This window comes from Neocloeon triangulifer, unplaced genomic scaffold (genome assembly GCF_031216515.1).
Source record: "Neocloeon triangulifer isolate White Clay Creek 2 clone unplaced genomic scaffold, ASM3121651v1 ptg000013l, whole genome shotgun sequence".
In the NCBI taxonomy this organism is placed as follows: domain Eukaryota; kingdom Metazoa; phylum Arthropoda; class Insecta; order Ephemeroptera; family Baetidae; genus Neocloeon; species Neocloeon triangulifer.
This window is the reverse complement of record NW_026775555.1, coordinates 6,725,678-6,741,294: the sequence shown is the minus strand read 5'-3', so window position 1 is coordinate 6,741,294 and position 15,617 is coordinate 6,725,678. Positions and strand designations below refer to the sequence as shown.

Sequence of the window (15,617 nt, the reverse complement as noted above, 5' to 3'; positions counted from 1 at the left end):
CGTAAGCTTTGATGATGAGTTGTTAGATAAATATAAAGTAATAATAAAGACGTCATGTGATTAATATTCAGCAAAACTCTCGTTTTTATTGTATTTTAAGCCTGTGCTTTTCAGAAGTTTTGCTACATAAAAAATCAAATATGTTATTTCAACAAATAGTCAAAAAATGATATTATCATTCAGTTCTTTAAATAAATATATATATTATTTACAGTAATTCAACTCATTAAATGTGACATCAGACATTTCAAACATTTTAAAATACGCACAACACACATGAGCTAGTGTCTTTCCACTTTGTTAAGTCTGGTGCTCCACCTTAATCTCTTCAATTCGATGCTAGCTTGATTGTTCGGAACTTTGCTCAAGATTTTCAACTGCAGTGTCCATTTCGGATGGCCTAAAAATTTAAAATGTTAAAATTTTTTATGATTATGCACTAGAATACTAACACTTGCTGCTGCAGGTCAAAGTCATTTTCCACAACTTTCAAAGGACTTGCTTTCAACTCCATCAGTCTTCTTGATTCCTTCCTAAAATTGAACTAACATTTTAGTAATTTCCAAACGTTTTTCATAACATTATTTACGTTGTGGGCTCCTTTTTTGCTGGAGTGACGTTATGAGCGCAAATGAGGTGCCGCCGCATGTACAACTCGGACTTGAAGTCTTTCCCGCATAAAGGACAATTAACCATTGTGTTTGACGAGTGCACCAACCTTATGTGCTGTCGCAAATTGGATTGATTGGAGTACACTTTGCCGCACATGCTGCAGGCTTTTGGCGCCAACGAGTGATGAGGTTTCATGCATGCTGCAAGAATGCAATGAAATTAAATCTAGAGAATTAAGATTCTTGTATAAGTCAGCAAGCAGCGCGTTTACTCCTGAAATGGGGTCGCAGACTGTGACCAAAACTGGCGGAGCCATTTGTTTTTGAAAAAAAAAAAACATTTTCAGCAATGAGAAAAAAGAACGATCTCTTCATTTCCAAATTAAATATATAATTCAATTAAATATCTAATGTCCAACCTCTTACTGGCGTGTAAAGGAGTCTCATCGGATTTTCCTGTGTTTCTGTAATAGTAACTTCTCCAATTGATTCCTTGTCTGCATCAAAATTCTCAGAGATGGGAGGTACGTCAGAAGTCTGAAATTTAAATAATATTGTGAAGCAAAAGAAGTTTTAATATGGGCTAAATAAAATGGCTTAATTTTGCAGCTGGGAAAATATTAACAATGTGAAATATTTAATGTTCATTTAAAATATTATATATAGATTTTTTCAATTTAAATAACATGTTATTATTAAAAATAAATTGATAAATCAAGTTCTCACCACAACTTCAACGACTTCATCGATAGACATTTCATCGACATTTCCGGTCTGAATCGTAATGACTTCCTGGTTCAGGTCACAGTATCCATCTTTGCCCACCTCTTGCAGCACTGCCTGCGTCTTGATAAAAACCTGAGGTGGGTTTTCTATGCTTTCCGAGGTTTCGGTGAAACTTGAGCCAAAGTCACCCAATCCTCCTTCGACGGACTCGGTGCTTATGATGATTGGAATATTCCCAGGTGGTGGCGTTCTTTTTCCCCTCTTCCTTCCCGATCTTTTGCTGAAGCGTATATTTCTCGGTCGACTGACCCCTTCCGACTGAGCAGGTCGCTTCAGAGGCAGGGCAGCTTTTAGTTCCGTTGCAGGTTCCTGAAAATTTTTGTCAGTCAATAAAAATTTGTGTATTATTTTTATTAAATTTTACTGCTTTGTGGTTGCACAGGGAGGTTATTTGCAGAAGAGTGGCAGTGGCCATGAAGCCGTCGAAATGCTCTTCGGGAATGGAAGCCTGACCTGAGTACACATATTGCAGAATCCAGGTCAAATGGGCCAAAGGAACGTCGGACAACGAGATGCATGGCTCCGCACTTAGATTGTTCTAAAATGAAGATTATACCATAAATCTTTATTTGCAAGACTAAAATTTGAATAATTACTTTAAGAAGACTGGCGAAAAGTGGGCTTGCAAGGCTGAGGATTACTTTGTGAGCTCGAAACGAGTGGTGTTCGCAGAGAATGGTCACATCAACAAACTTTTCTTCTCTCAGCAACTCACCAACCTCTTCCACAATGTGGCTCTGGAATTTATATTATTTTCGTCATTTCATGTAAAATTAAAAGCAGAATAAAATGAGATGGTTATTAACAATTAACAGCTTTATTTCACCTTCAGATTGGACCAAGAGAAAGAATAAGATGTGCTGCTCGTAGATGCTCCCTTCATTATTTGCTTCTCCATTTTTTTGGTGGGCTGGAATATCTAAACTTCATCTATGTAAATCCAAGATTAAACATTTTTAAAATCGTTTATTTACCTCCAAAATTTCAATACAGTCGGTTTGGCCAAGAAAATTCGAAAACCCTTGGAAAATTCCTCTCTTTGTAGAAAATATGAATGACTTTAAATAAACATACAGATATGAAATTAAAAATATTTCAGGATCTTCAATTGACACAGAATCGCCGGGATTAGCAGATTAATTAAAAATTTCGTCTCAGAAACTGATCATAACAAACTTTTGTTGTTTATTAGAGGTTTTAGAGGGCGTCGATAAGGGGGAGGAGAGGGGAGGGTCGATCATCCGCCATATTTTTTATGTTGTTCGCGGGAGATGTTTAAATAATATTATAAATTGAGCCGAAACGATTAAATTGAGCTCACAAACTATTGAAAACTATTTTGTCTAAAATGTTTGACATCCTATCTTAAAATTTGAAGAAATTGCAAAAATCGTGTTCCAAATTTAATTTTAGAGTTCAATCTGGTACAATCCAAAAAACCAAGCTGTAAAAAAAAAAAAACAGCATCAATAAGGTGCGTGCAATTTTTTTCGTGCTATTATTTTTGTTGAAATTAATTTACATGAATTTTAATAGACTTGATCAAAGCTTGGCGGAATATTTTAATTTAAATGTCAAAATTTTATTTTTAATTTCATCTTTTTCAAAAATACTACACATAAAATAAGTTAATTTTACTGTTCTGATCATTTGAAAATTTTTACAAAATCATTGTTATTGTTAAAAATATTTTTGGAAAATTTGTGTAAACAAAATTTTAATTTTACTTAATTAAAATGTGTTTTAAATGTTATCCTTTGTTTATATTATGCGATATTATGGACAATATCAATCAAAATAAGAAAATGGATCTAGAGATTTCATTTCATGCAAATTTTATATTAATGTCCTTTCTTAAAATGCCGACCTTTCTACGTCTTTATCTGGTCTTCATTTTAGGTTGGTCTTAATGAAATTCATCACCACACACTTTATGAATAAAATTAACAACAAGTGTCAGGAAAACAAGCATTGTTTGGGGGCGCCCACTGCCCACATTAAATGCCACGCGTGCCGAGCGCGGATCGTTTTTGCCAGAGAATAATTATTTCTCAAAATGATAGCGCTGCGTGCGTGCTCGCGGTTTGCGTGATATTTCAGCACCACACCCTTATTAGCGCGGGGTGTGGATAGTCTCTCATGTATTGGGTATGTTGACCCGCATTACACTTCGTTTAACACGAGCGCGTGCAATCAGTCCGTCTTGTTTCTTTCGCCACCACGCGCGCCCTGCGCTGACCAGATAGCAAAAGCACTCCATCAACATGGGCAACAAGGTTGTTACTTTCACCGAGGAGCAAATTGACGACTACCAGGTACTTATAAAACACAACGACCGCATTTATGCTCAATGGATTTAATTGATTTAATTTTAACTGCTGAATTATTTTTATCATTCAAGCCTACTTTTTATAACGAAACCGTGAAGTTGATTTGTTTTGCATAGAAATTTAATTCAAAATAAAAGTTGAAAAGTTTAAACAGCTAAGCTAACACCTGAGTTTTTTTTATAAATTAAAATTTTAACATTTTATTAATTAACATGTTTTCCAAATTAAATTGAAAGTTAACAATCGAGATATGTATTTCATGCCGAATTGAAACTGGGCTGCAAGTTATAAGAGAAAAAATATGAAAAATCGACCCTGGAAATTTTTGGCGAAGTCACAGAGTATGAAGCTATTGACTGACTTGGCGGCTTTATTAATTTTTTTTAATATAATTCAATTCTCCCTATTTTATTTTTATAAATTCCTCCTATTTTAAGTTTTAGTTTGGTGTTTGGACACGACAAAACCCTAGGTCACCTTTAGGAGTCAGTAAAGTTGTCCTTTAATTCTCTTCATTTTTTTCTCTTGCAACGAGGAACCCGGTTTCAAGTATGTTAAATGTCTACAAATAAATTTGGAAGTTGAAAGTTTGATTCAAAATTCTTGTTTTCCCCTTATTTTACTTTTTGCTTAAATATACAATTATATTTTTGGCTCGCAAATTTCAAAATTTAGATGTTCAAAAGTAATAAAGGTAAAAAAAAATCTAGTACTAGGTTTTAAATTTTATCCAGATTAGAACTGAAGGCATTTTAAAACCAGAAAAAATTGCATAGAATTTGGCGTTTTTCCTAGCCCGTTTATTTGTGCAATAATATGAAGAAAAAATTTGCTAGTTGTTTCAATTAATTGCGGTCCTCCTTAAAAAAAAATCAAAGAGCTCCATATTTATTCAGAAAAATTAAAAGTATAAAGCTCCAAACTTATACAAAATTGTATTTTCAGGACAATTTCAGTTTTTTATTTCAAAATGAAACTCTACAAGAAATAATGAAACTCTCTCCATCCTATTTATATTTAATTTTTCCATACCCCAAATTATAAAAAAAGTTTTTGTTTTTATTATATTCCAATTTCTTTTTGCAGGACTGCACCTACTTCACGAGAAAAGAGATCCTAAGGTGTCGTGCACGGCAATTAATTATACTTGCAGCGCGGTGGAAAACGTAATAAACCAGATTGATTTCCCCACAGGGTTCACAAGCGCTTCCGCGAACTGAGTCCCAGCTCGGTGCCGAAATGCATGACTGGCGAGGAGCCGCGCTCGATCAAGGTGCCCCTGCACATGTTGGAAACGCTGCCGGAATTCAGAGTAAGATTTTTATTATTTTTTAATTTTCGCTGAAATGGAATTTTTATTGCCGCTCTCGCGAACAGGAAAATCCGTTTAGGAAACGCATATTCTCCGTATTTTCCAGCGACGGCACCGGCAATATGACCTTTGAAGATTTCCTCGAGTTGCTTTCGGTGCTCAGCGAGCAGGCGCCGCGCGACATCAAAGTGTTTTACGCCTTCAAAATTTACGGCAAGTTTAAAATTAATCATACATATATATTTCGCATCTCTTGATTCTGGGTAGAATGTGAATGAAATAACCAAAAAAGCAGCAGCTCAAAAGAAATCTCATGAAAAAGCATTTCTTTCACCAATTTATCTCAAAAAGTCGGATTTTTTTTAAACAGAGAGAAGAATAAAATTTATTTGCTTTGATCGTAGAAAGTTGTTGAGTTTAAAATAGATTTTTCAACCGGCTGTGCTGAAAACTCAAATAATTATATTGCCTTTGTACATTCAAAGACTTGAGAAAAATTTACCAAAAGATCAAAATTGAAGTAAAATGTTTCTAAAAAGGAAACTTAATTATTAAAAGTTTGTTTTTCGCGGTTTTTGTTTGAGAAAAATGGTTAAAATGTTTAAAAGCAGTTAAAGGTTCACAAATAAATAAAAATTTCCTTTTCACATTTTTATTATTTTCCTCGAATAATTTATTTATTTCTTTTTGAAAAAAAAAATGGGTTAGTTCTTTGTTGAAGGAATCGTTTTCATTCACATAAAAAAATAAAAACAGCTTTTACAACGAATAGAATTCGTAGAATTCAAAGTTGTGTTTTCCTGCAGCACCAATTCACACATGAAACATAAAAGCGATTAAAAGAAAAATAAACAAATCCTTCAAGGGTAAGCTGATTATTACCCCATGAATCATAATCCTTGATTGTGAAAAAATTCCTAATACAAATGTATTCCTTTTTTTTAATTCTGTAAAAGGAATTCTACACAGAATATCTCTCACAAGAAGGAAAAAAATTATGATATTAAATTTTAATTATTTTCAATTAATACAGCTTCAAATTTATGACACCATGCATTTCTGGTTTTTGTTGAAATGATTAAGTAAAATGCAAAGTCAAACATTTGATTCGGCCAAAAAATGTATAAAAAATCACCCAAATAAAGATAATTCCCTGTGGAGTTGGCCTGCGCTTTTCCCGGGTCCATTCATTTCGGGAGCAGATCTTCGAGTGTAACAAATTACCCCGAATCGGAGCTGTGAGCTTTTGAGGGTCTAATCATTTTCCCCTTTCGGATGATCTCCGCAGATTTCGACGGCGACGAGCACATTGGCCCCGCTGACCTGCAGCAGGCGCTCACACTTCTGACGAGTAACGAGCTGAACGCCGAGGAAACGGGCCAGGCGTGCGCCAAAGTAGTCGAGGAGTCGGATATTGACGGCGACGGAAAGTTGTCGTTCATCGAGTTCGAGCACGTTATTCTGCGTGCGCCCGACTTTCTCACCACATTTCATATTCGCATATAAATCAGGTGCTCATCTCGACGTAATTATCAAATGCCACACTAATGTAATTTTTTCTCCCCATAAATAAATGTATAATCCCATCATCGTGTCACTCTCGTCTCTCATTTCGAATGTATAAGAGGAAGGAAAATTTGGAATTCAAAGCACCGGAAAAGAGACAGAAAGATATCATTGCTGTGTGTTTTATTGTCGCTAATAAAAGTCGATCCATATGTACGCTGCTGTATTTTTTCCGTCGATCTGGAAAGATTCCAAATCAGCGAACAAATTCGTCTCTGGATAGCTATCAAATTTCGCTCCTCCGCAGAGATTAATTTGAAAAAAGTGTATAAAATAAATAAAGACTAGTGTTGAAGTCTTTTTGAGTCCACTTGAAGTTAATTCTGCTTCAGATTCAAAATATGAAAAATTATGTTTGTGATAAAAAAAAAAGATTTTTCTTTAAAATTTAAACAGAAAAAGAAAAGAATGACTTTTACTATAAAAATTTTCAGACAAATTGAATTTTTTAAATCTGTAATATTTGGAACTGTAAAAGAAAAACCTTGAATACATATTAAATTGTCTAGTAAAAGAAACTTTTATAAAAATATTTTGTTAGTTATTGGAAAATGCCATTATAAATAAGATATAACTTTTAAATTCGATAAAAAAAGTATTAAATTAAAAAAATATAACTATTTCTTCTATAGAATTTGAAAAAAACTATACTTACTAAATATACATTTCACGATAAAAAAGGAAGAGAAATTGGAGTTTAAAAAGACATATTCGTATTTTGAAAAAAAAAAGACTATTTATAATTAACTTTGCAAGTCACAAAGAAATAATTATAGTGCTAGATTTTTGAAAAAAAAAATGTGAGCTATTATTGGAGCAAGAAAGATGTTATTGAGAGTAAAAAGAAAAATGAAAAAATTAGGTTTCATGAAAAATTTATTCTGCACTTTAATCGGTTTACACGTTTTCTTTTTTTTTTAATTCATTCATCTAAACGAGAAACGTACATTTTACGCCATTAAAAGCGCCAACTTTTTTTTCTTTTGAGTTTGACAAGAGAGCCAAAATGACTGAGCTTCAACGTACTATACATGTTTTTTTTGTAATACATACTTTTTTGTAATAGTTTTCCGTTTTTGATTCACTTAACAATTCACATTTTGAAAATATCTGAAAACTTCTTACAAACTTACAACAAGAAAGTTATATTTTTATCATTATCGTAAAAAACATGCAGCAGACTTGATAAATTTATTATTAATAACTGTCAAAAACTTGAGCAAAAAGCATATAATGTATTCTTTTTTTAATATATTCAAAAAACGAAATGCTATATACGTGTCATCGTGTCCGTCTCTCTCTTCTTTCTTTCCTGCTTATTCAGCGCAAACTGCTGCTCTCTACACTGTATTTCTCACAAAGCTACGAACGTAGAAAATCGATCAAGATTCGCTTATACATATATTATATTTTTACGCGCTGCTGGCTGGCACACCACAGTAGTAGTTCTCATACAAAAATAGCATAAATCACATTCAAAGGAGTGGTTCGAAGTGGCCGCGCGGCGTGTCACTCGATGGCTCAGAGGTCAAATATCGTCCGAAGCGACCCAACACTTATTTTGACAAAAACTTCCGTTTGTTTGAGGGCGAAATTGAAATTCATAAGTTAGAACTGGATTGAAAGGAAAATTAATCAATCTTCATAAAAAGTAAAAGAAAAAGAAAATTCCAAATCTCTCCTGAATCGATTTCCAGACAGTTGAAAATTTGAAATAATTAATGCGATTTGTAAATTTCTACCTAACAATTACACAGGTGTCAATTTTCTTCCAGTGAGTTTGTATAATTTGTACCAACAATAACATAAAACTTTCATAACTTTGGATCAGGGAAAAATGGCACCTGGAAAAACTTTCCGCATTAAATATTGATTATTACGAATCCCGGAAATCGATTCAGCTCACTAGCTTTTGACGACCTTGCAATTAATTCTATTCAAAGTGGCGTAAATTGGTGCTTTGTTTCTGGCACAATTTGGTTTTGAATTTTTGTGCCGTCAGAATAATTTAGGCTACTTGCATGAGGGGGTTTTGAGCAAATTTTTGTATTGACCTCTTCAAATTTTTCCAATCCTACCTCACGAATTTCAATCAGCCCGTGAGTATTGAAACAATTTCGCCGCGCCGTCCGCCGTACTAACTTTAATTTCCTTACACCCAATACTGGTTCCTGCGTAGCATCAGGTTGCTACTCTTGGGATTTGGCAGTTCTACGTGAGTGTCGAAACTACTCCAGTCTTCTGTTTTGGGCTCGTCGGCCGCTCCGTACGGGTACCGGACGTTGATGTCGGCCTCGGAATCGGACGTCGGCAGGTTCGGCTCGGTGATGAGGGTGGTGCCGTCCAGCGGGATCACCTTGCATTGGGGAATCGGCACCGGGATCGGCGACACGGCGCGCCAACTGTCGCTGCTGTCGCTGTAGTGGATGGAGCCGTTGATGAACCTGTTGCTCCGGTTCGGCCGCGGCGACAGCGGCAGCATGTTTTCCGGCGGCCTCGGCAGGGTGGGCGCCGTGTCGATCAGTTCGGAGGCGCCGTTGGCGCTGCCGAAGGCGTATTCCTTGCCCTTGGCCGCGGTTGAAGTTTTGTCGGTGCACCGTCGGCGACGGTTCCTGCACTGAACCGTGACCACGATCAGGACGGCCAGAGCAACAATGCCGATGATCAACCAGAAGAAGAGCACGTAGTCCGGGTTGATGTTTGGACTGACGACGTTCTCCAGGTCCCTGTTGTTGTTCAGACTGGTGCCGCCCCTGCGAGGCGGACTCACCGACGAGTGGATGTTTGAGCTCGAATGGTCGATTTTCTCGTGTCTCAAATTGATCTTCAACTCGACGACGGCCGGTTGGAAAATGGAGGCGGCCAGGATTAGAGTGACCGAGTCCTCGGTCTGGTCGACGCCCTTCTTGGCCACGTAGTAAATGACGCCGCTTTTGATTTCCTCGTGGGTGAACCGAATCACATCCTTTTCGCGTTCCGAGCCCTGGCCGTTGTGGCCCAGCACGCGGATGATCTTCTTGATGCGGCCCAGTTTGGGCTTCTTGGCTATTTCGTAGACCGGGTTGCTGTTGGTGAGGACGGCGAGCGAGCTGGCGTCCATCACGTCCAGGCCCAGCCGGTTTTTGGCGCCAACAACGGCGTTGACGTTTCTTGAGCGCACGAGCAACGGCTCGACGGTCACGTTGACCTGGCCAGGGGCCGAATGCACGTCGGTGCCGGGGAACCAGGCCGATATCACAAAGGTGTCGCTCGAGGTAGTCATGTCGGTCTGCATGTACATGAGTTGGCGCTGGTCAACGTCAGACTGACCAAAGGTCGACGTCGCCACATCCCGCAGGTACAATTTGCCGTGCCGGGGCGCCGAGGTCACGTTGTACCGCACGAGCGCCCTGCTGCCGTCGGTCTGCGCGTCGATGCTGTCCGAAGTGATGAAGGACACGCTCGAGCCCTGCGGAACGGCGATGGCCTGCGATGACTTGACAGACAGGTTCAGCGGAAGCACGTGGATGTTGAAAACGGTGTAGATAGGGTTGAAGTGGCCGTCGGAGACTCGGAAGTAGAAGCTGGTCGGCTGCAACGGGCCCGAGTGCTCGTAGAAGATGTGGCCATGGTTGATGTCGTCCTGAGAGAATTTGCCCGCCTTTTGCGAGTGCTCGAAGATGGTGCCGTTGCGGTCCTCCTTGTAGATCATGAGCAGCTGACCCTGTTTCGGCTCGTTGATGATGTCATAGGTGATTTCCTTGGCGGGGGTGTCTGGATCGACGGTGAAGAGGTCATCGGTGGTCAGTTGCTTTCGCTGGCCTTGGACGACGGTCATGTTGGGCGAGTTGGTGCGCAGAGAGAAGGGTTGGTCGTTGATAGGGCGGATGGTGACCGGGATGGTGCCGTTGTACAGCAGAATCGGCTCCTGCTCTTTATCTGCAGTTTGCAGCACGAGCGAAAAGAGGATTTCGTCCGATTCGGTGTCCGAGTGGTCGTGCTGGTAGATGACGTGGTTGGTGTCGAGCTGCTTTTGGGAGAAAGTGGTGCCCACTTCGGCGAGGTGGCCGCCCTGGAGCAGCACCTCACCATTGGCAGGCGCGCCAGTCATCAGCATCATCACGGCCGGAGCGTTGGTCCACGCGCCGCTGTGCGATTTCAGGAAATGCGCGACGCCAGACATGTTCACTTTGATTGACGCGGCACCACCCTCGTCCACGACGATCGGCTCCAGCTTCAGGAATCTCTCCAAACCGTCAGAGGTCATGGATGACACGGAGATGTCAATGTTGAATAACTGAAAAAAAATTCAGGAAAATTTTTAGAATTATTTTAAAACTATTTTTTAATTTTTAATTAACATTTATTTTATCTGCAGGTTATTTTATTATTAGAGGGAATTTTTCCTTTTGACGAAAAATGATTTTTTTTTTTGCTCCTTACCTTTGTTGAATTTTTTATTTTAATATTAAATAATATGAATTGTATTTTATGCTTGACAAAATTTTATTTACTTTTTCTTTCATTCATATTTGCTTTGAGGCCTGACTTCCTTTTCAACCATAAGTGGAAGGTAAAAACGTTTATTCCCTTTATTCTTTTTCCTTTCAACCAAGGGAAGCTTTGAAAAACTGTTTTTATCATTTTGCCAATTCAACTGAGAAAAGCTTTTGAGTTATAATTCTGCACACAATTACTTCACTTTTGAATACTAGGAAAAAGAAAGATTTTACAGAGGACTAAAAAAAAGCAGAAGCTTGAGCAAAATTAAAAAAAATATTGACTGTTGTATTAATTTAAATTGCTAATAAGTGTTTAATGCCAAAATTTAACTCACTTGCGCAGTGAGATGGTCGGCAAAGTCTGTTGTCACATCAAACAGAAACGAGTCGTTGGCAGCCAGCTCGGTGAAGGCCTTTGTGTGCTCGTACCAGACCCGGCTCTCGTTGACGTCTCGTTGCGAGAAAGACATGACGCGTAACACTCTGCCCTTTGCCGTCTCCAGAACAATCCTTCCCAAGGTCGGCGCGCTTTTGATTGTGTAAGTGATGTGGCGTTGAGGAGGATTCGGGTCCGACGACAGCGTCAAGAGGTGCTTGGCTCCGATGCCCTGGCGCAGCATCGGGAAAACGTGCAGCCGCGCGTTTCGCACCAACTTGAGTTGCAGCTTCTTGACGGTGACGTTTACCAAATGCTGGCCAGGGTCGGCATTCACGCCATCGGTCAGCGAAACGTGAAATCCGACGTTCTCCAGTCCACCTGCACCAAGGGAAAAATGAGCATTTGATTCGGTTCAGATTTTATACATTTTAATTAAATTTAAATGCGCCGTATCTCCCGAGGGGGAAAAGTTTTGGGCCGATTGTGTTAATAATGCAGAGCAGCGGCGCTGATGGGAGAGGATTTGGGCAAAAAGACAATACGGATAATGGGCTCACCAGTGTGAACAAAGAGAACGTGCTTAGCCAGAAGTTGTGCTTGCGAAAACCGCTCAATGGGGTTCCGGGGTGCATGGCGTAAGGAGAGAAATCCGCCTCGTGGTGCTGAAACCACAAATGTGATATTCTCGACGGGAGAGTCGACGTCCACGGCACCTGCAGCAGACAGTAGTTATGCAAATATCAATTTTCAATTAAGCCAGCCTCCGCCGCGTGTGTATTATCCTCATTTGCATAATTAGATTTGCGCAAAGCACTTCTTCTTATTCCCCACTTATATAAGATGGTGCAAACTGCACTCCACTGGAGGGGTAATTTATGAAAATGAAGTCGTGGAATAAATACAGCTCCGAGTTTATCGAGAGCGAAAATCGTCTTATGCAAATGGGTGCACTTTTCTCTCTTTTTTTTAAATGACTCTTGGGCCGGCAGAGCAAATTGAAATACCTAATTGCTCGTGTTTGATGGCAATCACGGCGCCTTCGTACAGTTTCAAACCGGTGTTATTGACGAGCTTGGGTTTCTCGTCGTCCAAGGGTTGCACTGTTACCCTAATTACGGCCGGCAACGAATCCTTATCAGTCCCAGCCACGCGAGCGACAATCGTGAACTGGTCCTCCAATTTCTCAGAACCATTGTGTTGATACTAATTCAACAGAAAAGAATATAATATCAATAAAATAAATTCTTGAATTAATGAAACAAGATAAATCTAATTAAAATATTCAACATTTTCTATATTAGAGCAACAGTTAAAGAGTTTTGATTTTTTTTTATGATAAATCATTTTGTTTAAATTATTTTCTCATGAAGGAGGGCCGCAGAAAAATGCCAAAAACTATAAAAGTAATTTTTCTTTTTCAAATGTAAATATTTTTATCTTTTGTCAAAAATTTAAAAAAAAAATGCTCACCTGAACATGTCCTGTTTCAAGTTGCTTCATGCTGAACTTTTTGATGCTGGACGCCTTCCCTTCCTCCTTCATCAACAGCAACTGTCCAGCCTTGGGCAATTTTGTAACTTTAAACTCGTTAATTTTGGTGATATAATAGTCAGTCAAAACGGTGATGTGGGTCTTTGTCAGCGCCACGGCTCCTCCTTCGACGACACTCAACTCGCTACCCTGCACGTAGATATGCTTCGGCACAACCACAATTTTCAACCACAAGCCTTGCACCGACCAAATTCCATTAGTGACGTCGACGACGATGTGGTCCTTTGTTGCATTTGATGAGGCTTGAACGTAGTGGAGCCTTCCCGAGTCGATCAACGCCTGATCAAAAATATTAACCTCGACGTTGGCGACTTGCGTGGAGGAGGGAACAGATTCCTCGGTGGACAAGCTGGACTGCGTCGAGGACGCCACAGACTCGATTTCCAGGTAGCCGAATTTCGGCTCCTCTTGCACGATAAAAGTCACGTCGGATGGTGGAATTAGTGAGTGCTCAACCTTAAACAGAAATAATAGTAATTTACCTAAAGTGAAAAAAAAATAGGTTAAAAAATATTTTTTCCTAAGACAAAAAAATGTATTATCAAAAATTGTTTATAATTACTATTATTGTATAATGTTTAACTGTTTCAATGCGAACAAATTAAATCTTTTTTTATTAATTGGAACTAAAAAAGATTTTTTTTTACATATTTTTCTCTCTTCATTTTTACCGCTGACGGAGAGATAAGAAAAATTATTTTACCTTTAAAACAGAAGGTCCCAGGGGTACGCTGGTGGACTCCTCGACGTGCAGAGTCTTGTTCACAGTGAATGAAAGCGGTTCCCAATAGACTGCCGGGAATATTTTAAATTCAAAGCGCCCCTCGGCGAAGGCTTGTTCCTTGGCGTCGACTCTGAATCTGAAATGGTCTTTCAGCGCTTTCCCGCCGTCGTGCTTGTACACCACATTTCCCTGCTCGACGTTGAGTTGCGTGAATGTTTTAGACTCTTCGCCGTCCAACTCGAGACGGCCGTGGCTTGGAGGCTCCTGCACGGTGTATCTGATTTCCTCGGCTTTGGCGTTCACGTTCGTTTCTATGCTCAGATTGGCGGGGTTGAGAGGAGCGGCCACCGCTTTTTGCACGATAAGTCCGCTGTTGTTTGCGATTTCGATGTAAGGCGCTGAGGCTCGGAACTCCAGCTCGCCAATTGTGTCCGAGTCACCGTCGTTGATATGTAAAGTCACTTTGCCCAACTCCTCTCCACCGTCGTGCCGGAAAAGAATGCGGCCTAAAAACCAAACAAAATTACAACTGTAAAAACAGGCAACAATGCAAGTTTATTAATGTTAAGGAAAATACAACCTGCACGACACGCTTGTGCAGCAAGTTGCATACATCAACGAATAATTATGCAAATTTAAGCGATCTTAAAAATTATGTATAGTTATTTGAATTTTTATTTTTTTTCCATAATTTTACGACTTTTTGGGCTTTTTAAGTGTTAATTTAAAGTTGATTTGATAACAGATATTGGGAAAAATATTATTTAAGAAAATATTTTCACAAAAAGCAATGTAATTTTTTTAAATCCCAGTATCGAGAGTATGCAAAGCTATCCATGAATTAGCAATGGAAATGACCTTTAATAATTTATTCATGGACAAATTTTCATCAAAATCATTCGAGCCAATTATTGCTGATGACACTGAATTTGAATTTTGAATACAAACAATTTTTTATCACACATTTTTGGCTGCCTCTCTCTTGATAATCATCCATTTACGAGTTTCAATGAGTTGTTCAATTCCATTTATTGTTAGTGATGTACTATTTTTCTGGATTAAATAAATTGCAAAAGAGACATTTTTTTTGTACACATAAAAAAATATACTTGAAAAATGACCAACCTGCATCTAAATCGGCCTGTGTGAATTGGAAAACGGGAGTTTTCGGCTCGGCAGCAGAGTAGAGACCTCCGTTCGGAATGCCCCTCCTTTGATAAAAAATATCCTCTGGTTTTGTGTCGATGTCCAGATCCTCGTATCGCAGATCGTTGCCCGTGAGAATGCGCTCCCCTCCTTTGACCACGCGAAAGACGCGGTCAATCGTGCGCACAGGCTTATTGTCATTCTTCAAGACGACGTTGAAATGCAACGTCCCCAGGTACTGGAAGTCGGGCGCGAACGCTAAAAAATGAATCGAGTCTTTGCGCGTCTCCGAGTCGTCGTGGATGTAAATGACCCTCTCGGCGGCGATTTCACGCGAATCGAAGAACGTCGCGTTGTGGCGCGCGACCATCGAACTTGCATTTTTCAGCACGTCGATGCGGCCGTGGCGAGGGCCTCGCGTCAAGTTGTACGACATCATGGAAATGCGCGCCATGGCGAGGTTCAAATGACTCAGGGAAACGACCACTTGCCCGCCCTCGGAGACCTCAACAGGTTCGAGGGTCACTCTGAGCGGGTCAGACGTCGGCCCCGGAATGTGCACCAACGAAAAGGTGATCAAATCGGTTCCAGGCTCGCCGTTGTTTACAGACTTGGAGGAAACGCGAAAGGTGAACTCGTCGTGAATGCGAGAATAGGCTCGGCGCTTCAGTGCGTATCTTGAAAATTAAAGAAATAAAACACTTTATAAAATAAGATCAGATATTTTGTGA

At 39.5% G+C, this 15,617-nt stretch overlaps 3 protein-coding genes across 5 annotated transcripts in view; 1 reads left to right on the top strand and 2 right to left on the bottom strand.

Annotated features, from left to right (window-relative positions):
- Window positions 1-62: 62 nt before the first annotated feature.
- LOC132199104 (zinc finger and BTB domain-containing protein 8A-like) lies at window positions 63-2,608 on the bottom strand. The gene is made up of 9 exons (XM_059623579.1): window positions 2,372-2,608; window positions 2,224-2,316; window positions 1,994-2,134; window positions 1,762-1,935; window positions 1,338-1,706; window positions 1,031-1,148; window positions 590-812; window positions 453-533; window positions 63-400 (listed from the first exon to the last, which is right to left on the bottom strand). The coding sequence occupies exons 2-9, from the start codon at window positions 2,293-2,295 to the stop codon at window positions 340-342; spliced, it is 1,239 nt and encodes a 412-aa protein (XP_059479562.1). The 5' UTR covers window positions 2,296-2,316; window positions 2,372-2,608; the 3' UTR covers window positions 63-339.
- A 967-nt stretch (window positions 2,609-3,575) lies between these two features.
- On the top strand, window positions 3,576-6,789 carry LOC132198903 (calcium and integrin-binding family member 2). Of its 2 annotated transcripts, XM_059623194.1 has the most exons (6): window positions 3,576-3,712; window positions 4,814-4,848; window positions 4,922-5,039; window positions 5,105-5,252; window positions 6,328-6,550; window positions 6,665-6,770. In XM_059623194.1, the coding sequence occupies exons 1-5, from the start codon at window positions 3,662-3,664 to the stop codon at window positions 6,543-6,545; spliced, it is 570 nt and encodes a 189-aa protein (XP_059479177.1). In that variant the 5' UTR covers window positions 3,576-3,661; the 3' UTR covers window positions 6,546-6,550; window positions 6,665-6,770. The 2 variants fall into 2 exon arrangements, with proteins under 2 accessions (XP_059479177.1, XP_059479176.1); XM_059623193.1 differs by having other exon boundaries at window positions 6,328-6,789.
- Window positions 6,790-7,469: 680 nt separating this feature from the next.
- The window catches only part of LOC132198588 (chondroitin sulfate proteoglycan 4-like), a 36,248-nt gene continuing 28,100 nt past the window's right edge, over window positions 7,470-15,617 (bottom strand). For both annotated transcript variants that reach the window (XM_059622701.1, XM_059622700.1), the window contains exons 10-16: window positions 14,866-15,563; window positions 13,720-14,246; window positions 12,936-13,472; window positions 12,470-12,668; window positions 12,023-12,178; window positions 11,422-11,843; window positions 7,470-10,881 (exon numbers count right to left, since the gene is read on the bottom strand). In XM_059622701.1, coding sequence (XP_059478684.1) covers window positions 8,758-10,881; window positions 11,422-11,843; window positions 12,023-12,178; window positions 12,470-12,668; window positions 12,936-13,472; window positions 13,720-14,246; window positions 14,866-15,563 — 4,663 coding nt within the window. In that variant the 3' untranslated portion in view covers window positions 7,470-8,757. The remainder of the gene's footprint in view (window positions 10,882-11,421; window positions 11,844-12,022; window positions 12,179-12,469; window positions 12,669-12,935; window positions 13,473-13,719; window positions 14,247-14,865; window positions 15,564-15,617) is intronic.

Coding starts and splice junctions, on each gene's coding strand:
- LOC132199104 (XM_059623579.1), bottom strand. CDS start 2,295: ATGGAGAAGCAAATAATGAAGGGAGCATCTACGAGCAGCACATCTTAT. Junction 1,707..1,761: donor CCCTGTGCAACCACAAAGCA/GTAAAATTTAAT, acceptor AAAAATTTTCAG/GAACCTGCAACGGAACTAAA. Junction 534..589: donor GCAAAAAAGGAGCCCACAAC/GTAAATAATGTT, acceptor GTTCAATTTTAG/GAAGGAATCAAGAAGACTGA.
- LOC132198903 (XM_059623193.1), top strand. CDS start 3,662: ATGGGCAACAAGGTTGTTACTTTCACCGAGGAGCAAATTGACGACTAC. Junction 4,849..4,921: donor ACGAGAAAAGAGATCCTAAG/GTGTCGTGCACG, acceptor ATTTCCCCACAG/GGTTCACAAGCGCTTCCGCG. Junction 5,040..5,104: donor AAACGCTGCCGGAATTCAGA/GTAAGATTTTTA, acceptor TCTCGCGAACAG/GAAAATCCGTTTAGGAAACG.